The 20,800-nt window shown below is 35.6% G+C and overlaps 1 protein-coding gene across 1 annotated transcript in view; it reads left to right on the forward strand.

The window, feature by feature from the left end:
* The first annotated feature begins 807 nt into the window (after positions 1-807).
* The window catches only part of LOC106870034 (sodium/hydrogen exchanger 9), a 100,756-nt gene continuing 80,763 nt past the window's right edge, over positions 808-20,800 (forward strand). The window contains exon 1 of the mRNA XM_089365685.1: positions 808-1,227. Within this exon, the coding sequence (XP_089221811.1) occupies positions 927-1,227 (301 nt within the window). The 5' untranslated portion in view covers positions 808-926. The remainder of the gene's footprint in view (positions 1,228-20,800) is intronic.

Consider the following 20,800-nt stretch of genomic DNA (forward strand, 5'->3'; position numbering starts at 1 on the left):
TAGCAAACACTTGACCGCGACGCCGCGCATGGGATTGAACCCGGAACCATGTGGTTGTCACACTTCATTTTATATTTTCTTTTTCTCTTTTCCTCCTCGTTTGTAACTTTTCCATTCAGTTTTCTCTCGTCTCAGTTTCTCTCTCTCTCTCTCTCTTTCTTCTCCACCCAATTCTTCTAACGTCTTTTTCTTTATTTCTTCTCCGTAAGCACACACACACACACACACATACTCTCTTTCCTTCTCCCTCCTAGTTTTCTTACTCTCACCACCCTCGTTCTCTTACATTTTTATCAACCCTTTCTAACTGCAATCCTCTTTTTCTACCTCCTTCTCCGTCTGTCTTTTTTACCTTTTCTTTCTTCCTCCCCTCTACCTCTCGCTAATACTGACATACGATCTTATTCTCCTTTTCCCCCTCTATATTTTCTCTGCTATCACCACCCTCTTTATTTCTTGTTCACTCTCTCCTTATCTCTTTCTTTTTATATACGACCATCTCTCCTCTATCAATTCTCTCTTTCTCCCTTGCTAAGCCTCTCCGCATCTTTGTACCTCTCTCTCTCTCTGTCTCACTAAACCTCAATGCATCTCTATACCTCTTTCACTCTCTTACTAACTCCCCTTGTGTCTCTATACCTCTCACCACTCCCTCTCTCACAATCAGTTTATCTGTAGCTCTATATCTCTCATTTTCTCTCTTTCCCTCTATCACTCTTTCTCTACCACTCCATCATACAGCTGTACACCTCTTCCTATTTCCCTCTATCACTTTCTCTACACCTCTCACCCTCGCTCTATACCACTCTGCCTTACACCTCTACTCCCCTCTATCATTAACTCTTTCTTTATAGCACACTCCCTCTTACTATCCCTTCACTCACACTCTTACCTTCATTCAAAGGGGGTGTTTTCACTACTTTAACATGGCGACACTCTCTAACATGATTCTGCTGCGTTGTTCTTGGCATTTAGTGTTGCACGTCGTCTTCTGGTGGTTTCTGCTGGCCGTTATTCCTAGCAGCATGGCCATGGTGACCAATGTACCAAACGAATCACCATCCATAGAAGCCCAAGAAGAGGCTTACGTTACCTTCCGACACAAAACGGACAGTCTTACCATTCTCATGCTTCTCACTTTACTATTACTCACAATTTTGACCATTTGGTTGTTTAAGCACAGACGTTTTCGATTCGTGCACGAAACTGGACTTTCTATGATATACGGTGAGTACTACAAGAATCATTCGTCTGCTGGACGAGAGCTTTTACTCTAATATATTCTATACATAACGTAATTTAAATACATAAACACACATCCTATATGTGTATATATATACTGTCTATCTATCTATCGATCTATCTCTATCTATTTATCTGTCTCTTTATCTATCTATCTATCTATCTATCTATCTATCTATCTATCTATCCGTTTATCTATCTATCTATCTATCTATCTATCTAGCTATACATCTATCTATCTAGCTATCCATCTAGCTATCCATCTATCTATCTATCTATCTATCTATCTATCTATCTATCTATCTATCTATCTATCTATCTATCTATGCCTCTCGATCGTTATTTATTGTTTACTTCATGTGTAAAAAACCCCTCCCCTCCGATCTATATCGCACTGTCAGACTTGGGTATGGTTTGCATTTGTGTGTATGTGTATTTACTATTATATATGTCGATGATGTTATGAGCACTAACTTCTCATATAGTCATCCATCCATCCACATATCGATCTGTTTTTAACCTCTTCTCAGCCTATATGTCGCTATCAGATCAGAATATTTATTGATATGTATGTATGTATGTATATTTCTTAATAGTACTGTACAATATAAAGGGTCAATATATATATATATTACAAACTGTCTATATATGTAGTGACAGTTTTGAAAATGTGTATATGTATTACAAACAATCAAGATGTGTGCGTGTATATATATATATATATATATATATATATATACACACACACACACACACAAATAATCAATATGTGTGTATATATATATATTATATAGTTTGTAATGTATATAATCGCATATCGATTTCCATTCAACCTCTCACTTGCCTGTATGTCGCTATCAGAATATTTATGTAATAATATAATAATATATTGACAAAAGTGTACTCCCTGTGTGTGCATATAATATATATATATATATATATATATATATATATATATAGTATGTAGTTTGCCTTTGTATCTCTGTGTGTATCATACTCGCACCCATACACACACATAATCTTGAACCAAATCTTGTTCCCCGACTATCAAGTTATGTAAGTATTTAATCATCATTTATAAATTAGGCGAAATGTTTGACGACCCTGCATGGAATGAAGCCAACATGTTTGTGTAAATATGATCGTCTTGGCATAAATGTGTGTGTGTGTATGAAAGTGTGTACATGTGTATAAATTGTATGTGTTACTGTTGAAATTCCTGTGTGTGTATGGTTAAAAACAAAAACAAACAGTAACAATAATTTTCCTCCTCAGTCGTTTTCTGCTGGAAAAGCGATTGAACTGTAGCTTCGATATCAGATATTGGATTGTCATTAAGGCTGTTGTTATGAATGCTGCTGCTGCTGTTGTTGTTTATAGCTCCATGTCAACCCCTTCCTCCAGCGAACTGAGCACATCTATGATCGACGTTCCAGCCATGATCTTCCCGCCTTATTTTCAGACACTCTATTCAGGGACTATACATTTTCGTTGTTTAGGACGGTAGTGTGTTTTTTTTAAGGAGATTCGGCTGCTATTTCTTGCTGAGGATGATCCCGTAGAAACTTCGTTCGGACTTTTGTAGTGGTCGTTTAACTTCTGGTCATGCTTGCCTGAGCGGATCTCTGATCAAGTGCTTCCAACCATGACAATCTTTTAGAGGTATGAAGGGACTAAACCATCCAATGTTTCTTTTTTCCCCACTCTTTGTCAAGACGAAAGGATGCCACTGGAGAGAGATTGATCTTGTTTCGAACAGATCGAGTAACCGGATAGAAGCTCCTTTCATTCGTTCACAATAGTTTGAGTAGTTAAATTAGTTGCTACAGTGGTTGTTGTTGTTGCTGCAGTGGTAGTTGTGAGTCGTGTTGTGTTGTCATAATTTCTTCGGGCATTTTACCCAACGAAATCAAATGCCGTTGTGTTCAACTTCGCCTTTCATCCTTTCGGGTTCGAGTCAAGTGCAAGGGTTGATGGCATCGACAAACCACCTCCCCTGAAAACTGCTAGCCTTGTACCTAAATCAGAATTTATCAGTTTAGTCCCGGTTTAGTCTCTAATCGAGCAGATGTATGCACGTATTATCAGACATTCCAGCCTGTCTTTTTCACTTCATCTTTTTTCCCCCTCCCTTAAAGAAAGCAGGGTGAGTGACTGGAGGGAGAACCGGCTGCTGTTTCTAACTAGCGTAGCTTGTTTGTACTGGTTGTTGGTGTTTCAGCTTGTTATGCTTGTAGCTGTGGCTGTTAATATAATAGTGTTGCTAACGATGTATGTTGTGACTAGACTCTTGGTTTGTTTATATCCACTGCTTCAGATAGAGGTATGAAGGCCTCTCGTTCGATTTTTATAGTCCACTCATTTCTCTCACCCTTCTCTAGACAACTTATGTCTCATGCTCTTACAATATCTATCTATCTATCTATCTATCTATCTATCTATCTCTATGTGTGTGTGTACACGCATATATGTACACACACAAATAATAGACATGCAGATGCACATATATATATATAAACATTTACGTGCATAAATATATGCATTTGTGCACATTTACGTACATAAATATATGCATATATGCACTAATAAGAATGCGTGTATACACACACACACACACACACACACACACACACACACATATATATATATATATATATATATATATATATATATATATATGCACATGCGCATGTATATCTGTTTAAGACCTGTAACATCGTTAATGAGGTGAGGGATTGAGACAGTGCGTTGAGCTCGAATCGTCGTACATTCGCACATTCCAGAATCTACCATTGCGACCAAGTCTCAATATACGAATTAAACGAAACAAACAAACAAACATAAAAAAATAAATGGAAACTAAGCATTTATTTGTGAACAAGAATATGATTAATAACTTGTTAAAGGGAGAGGAAAAGGACAAATAAGAGATTGAGAGGGATGGAGAGAGAGAGAGAGAGAGTGATTGCCAGACACAGACGGAGGTGGGAGAGGGTGGAGGGAATTAGCGCAGAATTCTCTAGAAAGTTCAGGATTTTATGCAAAACTTATCTTGCGAAAACTTGTTCCCAGCTTCACATCTTGCCACGAGTCATTATTCAGGGAGACAGAGGTGCCATCAGTGTTCGTTAGTTTATCTGGGATCACTTCAATGATTTTATTTTGCTAACGCTAATGTACCGTATAAGTGTGTGTTTATGATTATATATATATATATATATATATATATATATATATATATATACACACACATACACATATATATACACACACACATATATATATATATACACACATATATATATAATGTGTGTGTGTGTGTTTGTAGCTTTGATCGATTGAGCGATCGAACGTTTCTAGCCTATCACTAAGGTTGATTGTTTTATTGATCTAGGTTGTTGGTAGTGGTTTTGTTTAGCCACAGGTTAGTCCTGATTAAGCAGGCTTATGATCAAAGGCGTTCTAATCGTGACCATCCCATATTGTTAGTATTATCATTATTTTGTTTGTTTTACTTTCTAAACACATTATACCTTTAGCGCAGTAATTATCCGATCGATGTACCCTTCCAACCTGTATGACTATAGGATACGGTTTGTGAGAGATTTGGTTGCGGTATCTAGCAGATCGAGTGTCTGCATGGAGGTTACTTACTCTAGGTGCCCTTTATTTAAGAAGTTAAGATATGATTTGGTCATTACGCAGAAGCTTCCTTGTTGGTTTGAGTTGCTAAGGTTAGTGTTTAACTCCAAGTCAGTCTCGATCAAATTGTCCTCTGCTCAGGACAGTACGGCGTAATTTGACGGAGATGTGCCTGCTATTTCTAATATGTCGAACGACCACGTAGAGGCTCCCTTGGTGGCTGGTCCTTTGTCGAGGTAGTTGTTTACCACCCCACCCCCCCAGATCAGCCGCAATCGAATGCGTTCCAACTATGACCATCCGTCCATCCTGTCTTTCTGTGTACAAGCGATCACATCGTCCAATGTAGGGTTTTGGCTGTTTTTTCTAGCATGTTGATTGGCCTCATTGAAACTCGCTTATTCACATATGGGAGGGATCCCTTCTCGTTAGTTCGAGACCTGAACTGGGACGGGGTGAAAATTTTAAAAATCAGTACAGCATTCTTTGCGAGATTTGAACGTGGAACGACGGGACATCCAACGCCAACCAAATTACAGTGACGCATTTTTTTAACTTCCACGTTCCATTTAATTTACAATGGATTTCTTTCTTTCTTGCTTTTTTTCTCTTTCGATTTATATTTCATATATTGAAATAGACATTGAGTTTATTTCTTATTGCGCTATTACTAACTCCGCTAACTACTGCATACTTAGATTAAAACAAACACCACCCTCTATACGAGGGTGGGGCGGAACTAGAGCTACCGCTTATGGCTAATTGCACTTGCTTTAATTGTTGTTGCTGTGTCCCAAGTCACCTCCGATTCAACAGACCTTTGATAAAAGGCGTTCCGGCCATGACAGTCCATTGCAAATCTAAGACTACTTTTATTCAATATGTCCTGCCTTTTTCCAGATGGAAGGGTGTGATGCTAGGTATGGGAAACCTTTTTCGAGTAATGGGCTCGGCACGAGACCTGGATTATTCTCAGGCGGGCCGCATTGCTTAAAAAAAAAAAAAGCGATCATGTTTATTTTTCGATGGGCGTACCATTCGTAAATCCCGGCGGACAGCAGGTTGCCCATAGCTGATGTGTGTAATGCGAGGAAGATTTTTGCTTTTAACTGCCAAAAACATAGTCATACTTTTTCTTCCTAATCCGATCCTACACTTCGTTACGCTTACCTCACACTCACTGGTTCGTGTTGTTCGTCCTGTGATGTCTCATTTCCGTTGTCCTTGTGGCAAAAGAAAAAAAAAAAAAGTCCCAATTATTTGAACAGTATATAATTCTCACTTCACTTCTTGTTTCAAATCCTGCCAGCGTCTGACTTTGCCTTGGACTAGCAGTAGTTGCTATGCCGGGTGGATTTGGTAGGAGTCGATGTATCCGTAATAATTTCTCTTACAAATTTTTTCTCGGCTGGTGCCAGAGCAAGAAATCCTAATTGTTGTCATAACGAACGTCGTAATAGTCATCGACGTCATAATCAACGTTGTAATCATCATAAATCATTGTCATAAGGAACGTCATCGCTGTCATAATCATCGTTCTCGGTACTATTGTCATCGTAACCATCGTCGTCGTAACCAACGACTTGGTAATAATCGTTATCATAACCATCATTATAATCATCGTCATCATAATCATTAATTATCATTATCATCGTCATCATAATCACGATCGTCATTATCATCATTAATAAGCAATTATCATAAACATCGCTATATATATATACATATATATATAATATTTATAAATATAATTAAGGGATCAGCAAATATTTGCTTCACCATATACTGAAGTTCAGAAATAGCAGCTAAAAAAGCTGAGAATTATATTTATAAATATATATGAGCTTTTAAATAAGTTCTCCACCAATAATGGTGCTTTCATACCGATGGGCTTGGTAAAAATTGTTAATTGTTAATTGATTTATTAATTAATAAATTGATAACCTTTACCCTTTTAATTTGTATACATATATATATATATATATATATATATATATATATATATATATATATATATATATATATATATATATATGTATATTGGGGGTTGGTAGTGAGTAGGGGTCAAATATTTGCTTTGCTGAAATTCTATTTTTGCACAATTAAGTTGGAAGAATTTTCTCTCCTTATCCTTTTCCGTATGTCTGTTTTCAGCATCCAATTCCGTTGCATTGCATCGCATCGCATTGCATTGCATTTCAGTTCAGTTCTTTTACTTCTGTCTCCAGACGTCTATGATGTCAGTCACATAGCATCATCATTAACAGCTATGCTACTCCGATGTCATCACCGTTCTGCCGTAGTCTCTCTTTTTCTCCCCCCCCCCGCCTTTCTTCTTTTTCTTCTTCTTCTTCTTTACATTTCACCGCCGAAGGACTCGGAGGGGTTAGTTGACATTTGAAGAGATGGAACTCGCCACATACTAATACACACTCGCAAACATATATGCATGTGAGTGTGTGTGTGCGCGCGCCTATGTATGTATATATAATATATATATATATATATATATATAATATATATATATATATAATATATATATGTATGTGTGCATATATATGCATATATATTTCTCTGTATATGTGTGTATGTATGCGTATATATATATATATATGCACACACCCTCAATTATTTTTTGCATTAATATGAGTCCAAATTTGTTTCCACCTTGCTTCCAGGCATCGTCTTTTTTTTTTTTTTTTTTTTTGGGAATGAGCATGTGTTCTGTATGTATGTAAATGTATGTGTTTATATACGTAAGGGTGTGTATGTATGTCTGGCTATATATTTTCATGCTATATCTACATCTTTCTCCCACGTATACTCTGAATTAAAATGTAAAATTCTTTAGAAATTATAAAACGTTCCAGCTCAAAACTAGAATTTGCGAAAGATGAGATTGGGAAATTGGATTTAGCGATGTGCTTGCTCCTGATACACACGCACGCACGCACGCACGCGCGCGCGCACATATATTTATATCAAATGCATTAACGATGTTCATGTGAACTTAAGAACAAAGAAAATACCGATTTTTCGATAGAATACCAAATTTTTCGTTTGTGTAATTCCATATGTACGTTTGCATTATCCATGCATGCATGGGTAATGCGCACCCACATAAACTCATTCATACATCTACATTTAATATACACACAGACATGCGTGCACACCCGGAAGCTGGAATGCGTGCATGTGTGTGTGTGTATATATATATATATATATACCCATTCTCACATGCATATGTCCGCATGTTTGCACTCTCCACGTATACAAGTTGGTATCCATGTGTGTGTGTGTGTGTGTGTGTGTATACATACTTGTATACATACCTTTGTAAACATATGCACACTTGCTTACATACCCCAGACATACCCCCACAAACCCAAGCATACTCCATATATCTGCAAGTATGTGTATGTATATATGGCAATATGTAACACTACACACGCTTTTCAATTATGGAACTATCAATTTGTAAAGCCCATGACCTACCTACCTACCTACCTACCTACCTAATCAACCCCCCTATCTATCTACCTGTCTAATCCGCCCACCAACATCTGTGCATTAAATATTAGCTTTAATATTTTCTGTAAAAGAATTTTTTTTTAATGTATTTTTCGCTTAAAATTTTAAATCTTAACAAAACATTTACTCTTTCCCCACCGCCCCCCTCATCGTTTTAGTTTGCTTTTTTTCTCCACCCCTTTTTGTTTTTGTATTCTTCTCAATTTCTTTTACTGTTTTTTTTTTTAATCTCTCACTCTCATTTCTACATTTCTTCTGTGTAAATATATAAAATATTAAGATAGTTATTTTGGTGCATTTACAAAAAAGATAAAAACCCATTTATTATTACCTGTTCAGTTTTCTTCTACTTTTTCTTATAACTTCCCTCTTTCTATATCTTACTCTTTCTTCTTCCCTTTTTCTGCCTGTCTCTCACTCTTGGCATAGTCTTATCTCTCTCTCCCTCTGTCTGTCTCGTTGTCTCTCTCTCTCTCTCTCTCTTCATGACTAAGTCATTCTGACTTCGCTCTTATTCCAGTAGAATTTATTTCTGCACCACCGTGTCGATAGACTCTTATTACAAAAAAAGTATTTCGATAAAATAGGCAAAACGACTGTTTTCGGCTTAATTGATGTGTTCCCCTCTCTCTCAACACACACACACACACACACACACACACACACACACACACATCCCGCCCTTCCATATTCGCGGCATAGTGCCCATTACATCATTATTACGAAAGACTGAACGGGCGGGAGGTATAAACGGCTGAATGGCTGGTGGTGTATCGCTGATACTTATTTTCTTAACTAACCTTGAAATAGCAGCCAAATCTCTCGCAAACCACACCCAAGAAGACTCAGGTTAATGTAGTTCTAGATATATGATGCTGAGAGAAAATAAATAAATAAGAAGACTGAATGATGACATCTGTAATATCTCGGGTCATAGGTCAATTTGTTCGACTAAAAGCGGTGCTCCAGCATGGCTGCAGCCAAATGACTGAAACAAGTACAAAAATAAAAGAATATCTGTGGAGTACTCAGCCAATTGCACGTTAATTTCATGAGCAGGTTGTTCCATTGATCGGATCAGCTGCAACCCTTGTCATTTTAACCAATGGAGTGCCAGTTATCCAGTATTTTTATGGAAGCACACAGCTTAGTGGTTTGGGTGTTGGACTCATGATCTCAGGATTATGGTTTCAATTCCTGGACTGGGCGATGCATTGTATTCTTGAGCAAAACACTTCATTTCACATTGCTCCAGTCCACTCAGCTGGCAAAAGTGAGTAATAGAGTGAAGTTATGACAAGCCTGGCAAGCTGCTGATGGACAGTGGACCAGACTAAAAATCAAACAGAAGGGAACTTCTTGACTGGCTGGCCATAAGCCAACCCTAATGCTGGCTATTACTCTTTTAATATCCCATATTTTTTTAGTTAAACTTGAGACTAGATTATCCAGTGGGTTGATTCTGTTTTTAAGATGACAGAGTAGGATTTGTGAGAGATTTGGCTGCTGTTTCTAACAGATGAAACATCTGTTCAAATTTGCTTTGTAGATCACTCGTCAACAGTGATGCAATAGCACTGCTAACACAGTAGAACATGGTATTGACTTATAAAAACGTTAAATATACTTTGTAGCATATTGTGGTTGCATAACGAAACACCATGTCCTTACAAGTCATTGATCTCTTTTTGGATTTCATATCTCACTGAGATTGACTTAACTTCAATCCCTTATGAGGGCTGCTAAAATATATTGAGTCCTTTTCTGGAGTTAATTCAATCAGCTTTATTCATTTTCTATTAATCGTTGCTCTTCTGTCGATATGTTTTACTTAGCAAAGATTAATATTGATTTTGAACATGGTCACCAGTTGACATATTGGGGAAAGGGAAAAGGAGTACAGTTGATAATGTAAACTACCATGTATTATTGTTTTATATATATATATATATATATATATTCCTTCATGGCTTAGTCAAGAGATTGAGCTGTGTCTTTGACCTTGGTAGATCCCCCAGAGACTAATGAAATCAATGCACTTTATGTTCAGATTTGTAAGTCAATGTCTGCAGAAAAATTAACAACAACAAAAAACCAGAAACATTATTAGTTGGTTGAATAAGTCTATAGAGGCTCCTTTGATTGTTGTTGTTGTTGTTGTTGTGTAATCTCAGGTCAGTGTTCTAATCAAAGACAGCTATGATAAAAGATGTTCTAGTTGCGACCATCCTATCTTTAAATTTTTTTTTGTGTGTTTCTTATTTTTTTAAAATTTTCTTTTCCAGAAATAGCATGTCAATGTAGGGTATGCAATGCTTAATAGAGTTAAACACCTCTGCATTGCATAATTAAAACGCTATTAAGTGATGTAGAAGACCGTGTTAGAGCTCACTACTAAGTGAGCAAACGCCAAAAGAAACCCTGTTACATGGTAACAATGGGTGGAGGGATGAATGCTTGCTTGGAATTGTCAGCATCTTTTGGCCAGTCCCTATAGAGTCTACTCTCACACTCATTCTCACCTGTTCTTACCTGGGAGAAAGAACTGTGCTTCCTCAAGTGAGTGTTGCTAGCATCTTGCAAATGTAGCAATATGTAAAAATACTCTTACAAACAGCATTCATGGTTATCTTCATGTGCAACGCTTCAAGTGGAATATTAGCGGCATCTATCTTACCAATATATGGCAACAGAAATGTGATGACAAAAGAGTTAAACAGAAAAGGAGAATGCATTAAATAATATAGACTGTGGTGAAATGATTTTGGTCATAGGTCAACTCAGTCAGGGCTGTCCCTGGGTCTAAACGACCTTATAGAAAGTACATTTCCTCTTCTAAATTAATTCATTTGAGAAAAAAAAACCATCTCACGTGACACACCTAGTTACATGTCACTGCATAATATCATCTTATCTCTTTGAATATTTTACATTATTCCTAACATAAGGGTGGTAGTTTGGCTGAATCAGTAGAAAGGAAAATAAAATATCTAGCGATATTGTTTCATTTTATGTTCTGAGTTCAAATCCTGTAGAGGTTGATTTTTGCCTTTTATCTTCCCAGAGTGGTCAAAATGAAATACTTTTTAGTCGCTGGTATTTATGATTGTATCAGTATATTGACTATGCAATTGTTGATTCTATTGTAGTTATAAAAAGTGGCATCTTCTTTACCGTTCCATCGGTCTGGCACTGCCCTCTTCTATCTCTGTGGCTGTTGAGAATCAAACAGTGTGAATAGTTTCTTCTTTGTTCTTGCCATTGTTGGGTGATGTGTTTAGTACTGTAACTGGAAAATAGTACTTTCTTTGGTATAGTACCTTCACAGTTTGGTAGAACCTGTCAGGGCATATTTCTGGCCATACTTCAATGTCATGTGGACCAAGGCCACCTCCACACCTTGTCGAGATAGTGTGATTGAACTTTTTGGAAGTAACTGACCAGATCTTCCTCCAAAATTTGTGATTTTCTTACATCATATGTAAACAAACGTAAGTTAGTTTCTGTCAGTGGTTGCTGACAGATTTTTCTGCTCTTAAAGGATTTTGTTCTATCAGTATTTATGCATTGAAAAATATATCTTTCTACTTGTGATTTTGTGTTTACGTCAGTAATCATTATTCATAATGTTATAACAGTGGAAATGATTAAGACAATAGGGCACCAGACTAGATGCTTTAGAATATCTAGTTTCATCTCTTGGATTAAGGGGTTAAAAGTCAGAGCTTTACTTTTTATACTTCTGTACATCAATTCTATTTAAAGTATCCAGATAATTGACAGAACAGTTAGAAATGACCAGATCTTTATCATTAGTTTTATAACCAAGGCAACTGGCTGGTAGAATAACGAGCGCATCAGACAAAATGCTTAGCAGCTGTTTATGTTCTGAGTTCAAATTCCATTCAGGTTGACTTCACTCTTCGTCCTTTTAGGGGTTGAGAAAATGAGTACCAGTTGAACACTGTGGGACAGGGGGGGATGTAATCAACAAGCCCTTTCCACTAACTGACTTTAGGCTAAAATTTAAAACAATTATGACTCCAGGTAGATCATGCCTCTACCTGTCTGATGACAACACTGCCTCTTCCTCGACATGTACTGTTGTAGTCTGCACTTGCCCCCTCTCTCTCTACTATCCACAGAGTACATGTCCAGACTAGAACACACCATGTGGTCTCTTGATCTGCTAGAAACAGCAGCCAAATCTCCAAATAAAATTCTGCTATCTTGGCAGAAGAAAGGGCACATTGGATAACATAGTGTTTTAACACGTCCCATATAAACTAGATGGCCTCAGCTGGATAAACTTTGATTGTAGATCTACTGACTTGGGGCTGTCTTGTTTAGTCTTGAAACTAAGCAGCAAGAGCTGTTATCACTGTTACTGTTGTAGATAACTCTAGTATACACATAAATGAATACATAAGTCGAATGGTATCTAACTTAATTGTGTCACTGATCTAAATTGAAATCCCATGGAGACCGGCTTTGTCTTTCACTCCTGTGGAATTGATAAAACAAGCATATCTCTGACATATCCATGTTAATTCATGTGGGTATACCAACCCACGAAACGTATATTGCCTACAACAGACCTAAAAGCGGTGCTCCTTTAAAGTGCCGCCTGGGATGGACCGCCCCCCCCCCCCCCAAGCCCCTCTCCACCAACTCCCAGCTACACAAGTGCTTTCACAATGGAAATAAGACCATTTATGAAAATGTGGAATTTTCACAGGTCAAAATAATTTATGATTATACTTATTCTTGCCAATATGTCATGAGTTTGCAGAAACAATAGAATTCTTCCAGAATAAATACTTTATTGTTTTTTAACCTTTTATCTCATGCTCCGAATATTTGTGTTCTTCGCATTAGGCTGGGCTTTCATCCTGCCATTATTTTCTGTTGTAATCTCCATCTTATTTGTTATTTAGCAAACAAAGTAGAAGAGATTGCCCTGATGACCTTTTGGGTCATTCCTAGATGGATGGGTAAAGGATGGGGAGGGGGCAATAAAATAAGCGTTAGCATACAGCAGGACTGATAGTAATTTCATTTTTTTATTTTTCTTGAGCTCTAGGACTAACAGGGCCAGTTGCCTGGTTTCCATGGTGCATAAGTGGCCAAAATCACAAAATATACCCTGAACTGGACATTGGTCCATTGCAGGGCTCAAAGCTGGTAATTGTGATTGGCAGGTGTAAATTGGTTATATTGACCCCAATATTTGATTGGTACCTTATTTTATTGACACTGAAGGGACAAAAGGCAAAGCTGACCTCAGCAGTATTTGAACTTAGAATGTAAAGCACTGGAGAAAATACTACTAAACATCTTATGCACTGTGCTAACAACTTTGCAAGCTCATTGCATCTGATTCTATCAATAGTTAAAACTCTGCAAAAATTGCTCTGTTTTTTATTGCCATCTCTATTCGTGCTGTGTTCGAATTTCCTTTCCCTTCTTCAGAGTTAATAAGGTATAGTACATCAGTCAATGAAATATCTATCAGTCAATGAAATATCTATCAGTCAATGAAATATCTATCAGTCAATGAAATATCTATCAGTCAATGAAATATCTATCAGTCAATGAAATATCTATCAGTCAATGAAATATCTATCAGCCAATGAAATATCTATCAGCCAATGAAATATCTATCAGCCAATGAAATATCTATCAGCCAATGAAATATCTATCACTCAATGAAATATCTATCAGTCTATGAAATATCTATCAGCCAATGAAATATCTATCAGTCATTTAAATATCTATCCAGTTTCAATGAAATACCAATCAGTCATTTAAATATCTATCCAGTCTCAATGAAATACCAATCAGTCATTTAAATATCTATCCAGTCTCAATGAAATACCAATCAGTCAATGAAATATCTACCCAGGCTCAGTAAAATAACTCAGTCGTATCAGGTCAATTATATTATGACTCTACTGAATCACTGAAGTATCAAATTAAGATGTTTCTTCCCCTGCGTTTTTTTCGTTGGCAGTGGTTAACAGAAGAGAAACTTCGACGCCATTTAGAGTGTTATATCAGAGTGTTATTGAATCTGATGCAAATGAGTGACTCCTGTCAATTGTTACAGATGTTACCAGCAAATCAATACATCAAAAGAATCATCTCTTATTGCCCTTATTTCTAAACTTCAAGAGGTCATTGGGTACCTTTGTGAAGTTGGTCTGACAGCAGCATACAAATTGCCAAAAGGTCAAGATCATATGTACAGTCAGCAAGGTGAAGGTCATCTGACAGACCAGACTGTGAAAAGAGACTGAACAAGGGTATAAAGTGTTTTAGAAAGAGTCGCGTCTGGATAAAGCCATATTGGAACTTAAATGAGAGTAATAAATAGCACAAATGTAACAGCAGCAATGTAATTAAATGTAATAAGATGCATGTTTATATAAATCATATCAAATTGATTTACAGTTTTTATAGCTGGTGTTGTTGTTGTTTTATGTGTAACATATGTGCCATGACTGGTTGGCCAGTTAAACATCTTATGAATTGGTCTAAGCTGAATACAACATTTATTGTCCTATCGTGGTAGTTGAGAGTGAGTAATGACGATAAGCTTCTTTTCAGACATGGTGCAGAGAGAATTACATAAGAAAGATGGAAGATATAGTCGGGAGTGGGGTTGGAGTTTAACCTCAGAGGTGACATTTCAGGATTCCAAGGGGAAATTTTTGGAGGATTCAAGTAAGGAATATTGTTTTTAGAGGATGAATAGTTCATTGTCATTTTAGGGGACAAATAGTTCATTGTTATTAGTCACATTAAATTTATCTGCCTTAGCCCTTTAGCATTTAAACTGGCCATATCCAGCTTAAATATTCTACCTGCTTTATGCTCAAACTGGCTAGATCTAGCCTTTCACACCCATCCTACCATGTCATTCTAAAAATAAACGATCATATCATTGAAATCTCAAAGTTATGAGATAATGCATGATTAATTCAAAACCATGTGAATACATAAGCATTACATTTGACAAAGTAATCTGAATGCCAAACGGCTAAATAAGGTTTTAATTTATACAACTATATATATGTATATATATATATATATATATATATATATATATATATATATATGTATATTCCTTTCTGTTGAAGAACATAGGTTTGAAACGTAAAAAACTTTTTCATTTTCCCAAGCATCAAACTAATACACCTGCTTGTTGTTCATACACCTGTCTTCATCTTTTTCTCTAAATTTCAACTAAATATATATACATATATATATATATATATATATATATATATATATGGAAATGCATATACATAAGTATGTTTCTTTAACTTGATTTACATGACAAAATATACAAAGACTTGATATCTTGATGCTGTGAAATATTGCATGGTAAATTCAAAACAATGGGAATAAATAAGCCTTACATTTGACAGAATAATCTGAATGTTAAAGAGTTTAACATTAATTAATTATCATTGTCATCATTTAACCCTTTAGCACTCAGATTACCCTGTCAAAGATAATGCCTGTTTATTCGCAGCGTTTTGGAATTAATCATGTATTGTTTTGTAGCTTCAAGATTTTGATGATGTGATTGTTTATTTTTAAGAATGACATTGTAGGGTAGGTGTGAGGTGCCAGATCCGGTCAGTTTGAATGTGAAATAAATTGAATATTTTGGCTGGATATGGCCGGTTTAAATGCTAAAGGGTTATATCCTTGTTCCACGCTGGCATGGGTTGGATGGTTTGACAGGATCTGACAAGTTTAAGGACTGCATTGTGCTCCATTGTCTACTTTGGTGTAGTTCCTATGGCTGGATGCCCTTCCTTTTATGCCAACCACTTTACAGTGCACTATGGCTTTTTTTTTTTCTTTTTACATGCCACCAGCTCTGGGGAGTTTGCCATGCAGCTTTCAAGACTACAAAACTTCTGTTAGACTACAGAAACAGCCTTGTGAGTGAATTTAGAAGTTGAAACTATGTAGAAACCCATTATGGGATATATATATATATATATATATATATCAATATCATCATCATTTAACATCTGTTGTCCATGCTGGCATATGTATGTATGTATGTGTATATGTCTCTTTGTGTCTGCATTTGTCAACCCTCATTATTGTTCAGCAACTGTTGGTTTGTTTATGTACCCCATAATCTAGCAGTTCAGTAAAAGTGACTGATAGAATAAATACCAGACTTACAAAAAGCAGAAAGAAATGAGAAACAAAATAACAAAACAGAGAAACCCATAAGTATTTGATTTGATTTATATCATTGAAACTCTTCCAAGTGGTAGCCCAGAATGGCTGCAGTTCGATAACTGAAATACACAAACTATAAAACATAAAAGGAGATACTGAACCAGCTGCGGAATATGGTTTTGTTGTACAGAATTAAAATGCAACAGATTTTGAGGGCATAATGGTATTGGCTAAAAAGAAAAGAGAAACAAAAAGAACAATTGCTGCTAATCCAGTATTGAACAGCTGTAGATGCCATGGAAGGAAGGTAGAAGGGGGAATATTGAATAAAGGAAGACAGTTTTAAAGAAGTGATTATCTATGGTCGCTTCCTAAGATTTTACTGACAAGAAAAACTATGGAACGAGATTTGTTGTCACTTATTTCAAGGTTTTATTTATTTATTTATCTATTTATTTTTGATGATGTTCGGCCATCTTGGACTATATTAGTATGCAGCTATCTTTGTTTATTGCAGGCATTTGGTCCCTACCGCTGCTGCCCCCTCCCCCCCCCCAAAAAAAAAACACCATGTTTAATTAATCAGTGATAAATGACTAATAGAACCTATGAGAAAAATAGGTTTTGTCCCAAGACCCCAAGTTCTCCTGAGCTTTGAGGATGGTTGGCTGGGGTATGCTTTTGTGGTCCTAGCAGAATCTTCGACCAATTGCAGATCCATGTTATCATCGATCAATTTGTGAAAAGCATTACACAGTAGGACCATCTTAGCAGCTTTCTAGCCAGCCACTACCTCATTCCCAGGCAAATCAAAGCAGTGAGCCCCATAGTATTGACTACAAGCCACAATATACATAGATCAGAATCGGACCCCTTGACCTTATGTCAGGTCACTTTCAAGTGCTCTTGGTAACATGTTAACCAATACAGCCTGTCGCATCATCAGGTTGTTGGCAACTAAACCAGCAACTCCACTAAGCTTGCTTGGTGAGGAGGGTGATTAGGACACCTGTAGGATGAAACACAAAACCTATCAAAGGGTGGAGGAACTCGTAAGAGTCAACGGTCACCCAATAGTGTGGAGGAGTTAATCTCATTGACCAAATAAAAACTCAAGCCAGGATCGTGGAAAAGTCATGAGGAGCAGCATGGTGGATATGAAGTTGAGCGAATTGATCTTCATTTGGTTAAACTACATGACATGGTCTGAGAACTGGTGATTTGAAAACACTACAGAGTTCTAGAACTGCACAGTGCCACCAATTGAAGTTGGATGACTAGAAGAAATAGTTGTAGTAGTAATAGGAGTAGTGAACCCATGAGTGTCTCTGGACGACTGCCCAGTAGGCCCATGCCTTAAGACAGCCCTTGAAAACAGTTCACAATTAGTCTCTGGATTAGTGATGAATTAATTAGAGATAAATTAGGATAGACGTATTATCTAATATGTTCTGATTGATCACTGATTCATGTTATAGATCCATTTGTAAAAAGTGTAACAGTTTACAGTTAGCATACCATGTTATCCCAGATCAGTGGTGACTAAATCAATTATAAATAAAGATACATGTGTGAACTAATAGCCCCTTTTTAAAGGTGATGTGACTTGTGTGAGTTTTGGTTGCTATTTCTAACCAGCCAAGTGACTGTGTGAGAGTTTTGGATGCTATTTCTAACTGGCCAAGCAACTGTGTAGAGTTTCATGCTTTGTTGGTTACGCCGATAATGTTGATAATTGTGTGACGAGTGTTAAAGCTATATTTGTTTCTTTAAGTAACAAATATTTTGAAAGAAAGTGGGTTAAATATTTCAACTATTGATTGTGTGAGAGAGAAAGAAGGATAGAGAAAGATATGATAGATATATACATAGATAGAGAAATTGAGGTGGATAAATAGATGGATAAATAGACACAAGCAGGGAGTTAAGCAGACAGATAGATGCATAAAAAAATAGGAAGATAAACATACAAGTTGATGAATAGATAAACATGCAGACAAACTGACAGAGAGACAGATATATATATATATATATATATATATATATATATATATATATATAATCATAAATATATAGGGATTGACAGTAACCTGCTTCTCCAACATACTGAGAATTCAGAAATAGCAGTCAAAGAACTACTGATTTCAAAACTACAAATTATTACTCCAGATTGATCAATCTGGAGTAATAATTTGTAGTTTTGAAATCAGTAGTTCTTTGACTGCTATTTCTGAATTCTCAGTATGTTGGAGAAGCAGGTTACTGTCAATCCCTATATATTTATGATTATAAATGTTTTTACCGAAAAGGTTTTTTCATACTGAGCTACCCGGCAAAATTGTTAATTATTAATTTTATTACTAATTGACGATTCCCTGCCCTGCATATCTATATTTTAATATATATATATATATATATATATATATATATATGGATATCTTCTCAAAATGTATCACTTTAACTTGGTATCTCTACCTGTAAAACGGGTGTGATGTCTTGTTTTTTAGTGTAATTTTGCTACCTCTGGTAACTATTAACATATTTAAATTATCAAAGGTTTTAATAACTGAGATAATATTATTATATACATAAACTAATATCTATATATATATATATATATACATATATATATATATATAAGTCAGTAAATAGTGGGGTTGTGTTAACCGCACGTGGAGAAATAATAGGAAAATGAAAAAAAAGGCAGAATGCTAAACTGGAAGCATATTTTAATAAAGATTTCTAACCGGTTTTCATTGCGAAAGCAAATTATCAAGAAGGAGAATGAAAATGTTTTTTTACAAAGAAGTACAAAATGAAGAAAATAATATATAAAACAATAATATATAAAAAAATAAATATACCCATACATTATATTGTCTTTGAGCTTTTATAGTAGTTCATGTATATAATGGTACGAAAAATAAGGATGCATGAGAGTTGAGAGTTTTGTTAGGTTTAAAAAAAGGGTTAGAAGTTTGTGTTAAGCAGGAAATGTGGTGTCAAAACAGGAAGTGTGTGTAAAGGGAGACAAATGTTTTTAGTTGGAGTTATGAACTCTTTTTCAACAGGAAGTTTATGTCTGTTCCTAGGAACATTTGTCTCCCCTTACACACACTTCCTGTTTTGACACCACATTTCCTGCTTAACACAAACTTTTAACCCTTTTTTAAAACCTAACAAAACTCTCAACTCTCATGCATCCTTATTTTTCCTACCATTATATACATGAACTACTATTGAACTTCAAAAGCTCAAAGACAATATAATGTATGGATATATTTATTTTTTTTTATATATTATTGTTTTATATATTATTTTCTTCATTTTGTACTTCTTTGTAAAAAACATTTTCATTCTCCTTCTTCTTGATAATTTGCTTCATCGCAATGAAAACCGGTTAGAAATCTTTATTAAAATATGCTTCCAGTTTAGCATTCTGCCTTTTTTTTCATTTTCCTATATATATATATATATATATATATATATATATATATATATATATATATATCTAATAGACAGACAGACAGACAGTAAATGAAGAACAATTAATTTCAGAATTTTTGTTCAAAGTGGAAAAAAATAAAAATCTATCTCTGGAGTCAATTGATTCTTAAATTTCTGAGCAGTATGCCATATAATAACTAATTAAATCATTTTCCCACTAAGATTGCAAAGAATATAAATTGGGGTGGGGGTGTTTCCAAATATTAATTAGAACCTTAGTTAATCTTTTCAAAAAAAGCAGATTTTCTTGTTAGATAACTTGCCTGTCTGTACTATTATGTTGCTGGTGTGAACCAACTCCTATGTTCTCTGTTACATTGTTTTATTGGGCAGTTAGGCAATATCTGAGATATAAGGTGTTTTAATGTTAACAGAGGTTTTATTATTATTTTTGTACAGTTAATGTTCTGATTTAAAGGGTCCCAGATGGTGTGTTCATATTTATGATAGGCCTACTGAGAAGGCTATTCAACCACAAAATGTGTGTGCTGTGTGTGTGTGTGTGTACATACATACACACACATGTATAGATATATACACATATGTATGCATGTGTGTGTATATATATATGTATGTATACATGTATATATATATGTATATATACATGTATATGTATATACATATATATATATCTATCTATATATATATATATATATATATATATATA

This window comes from Octopus bimaculoides, chromosome 18, assembly GCF_046866305.1.
Source record: "Octopus bimaculoides isolate indiv1 chromosome 18, ASM4686630v1, whole genome shotgun sequence".
Lineage (NCBI taxonomy): Eukaryota > Metazoa > Mollusca > Cephalopoda > Octopoda > Octopodidae > Octopus > Octopus bimaculoides.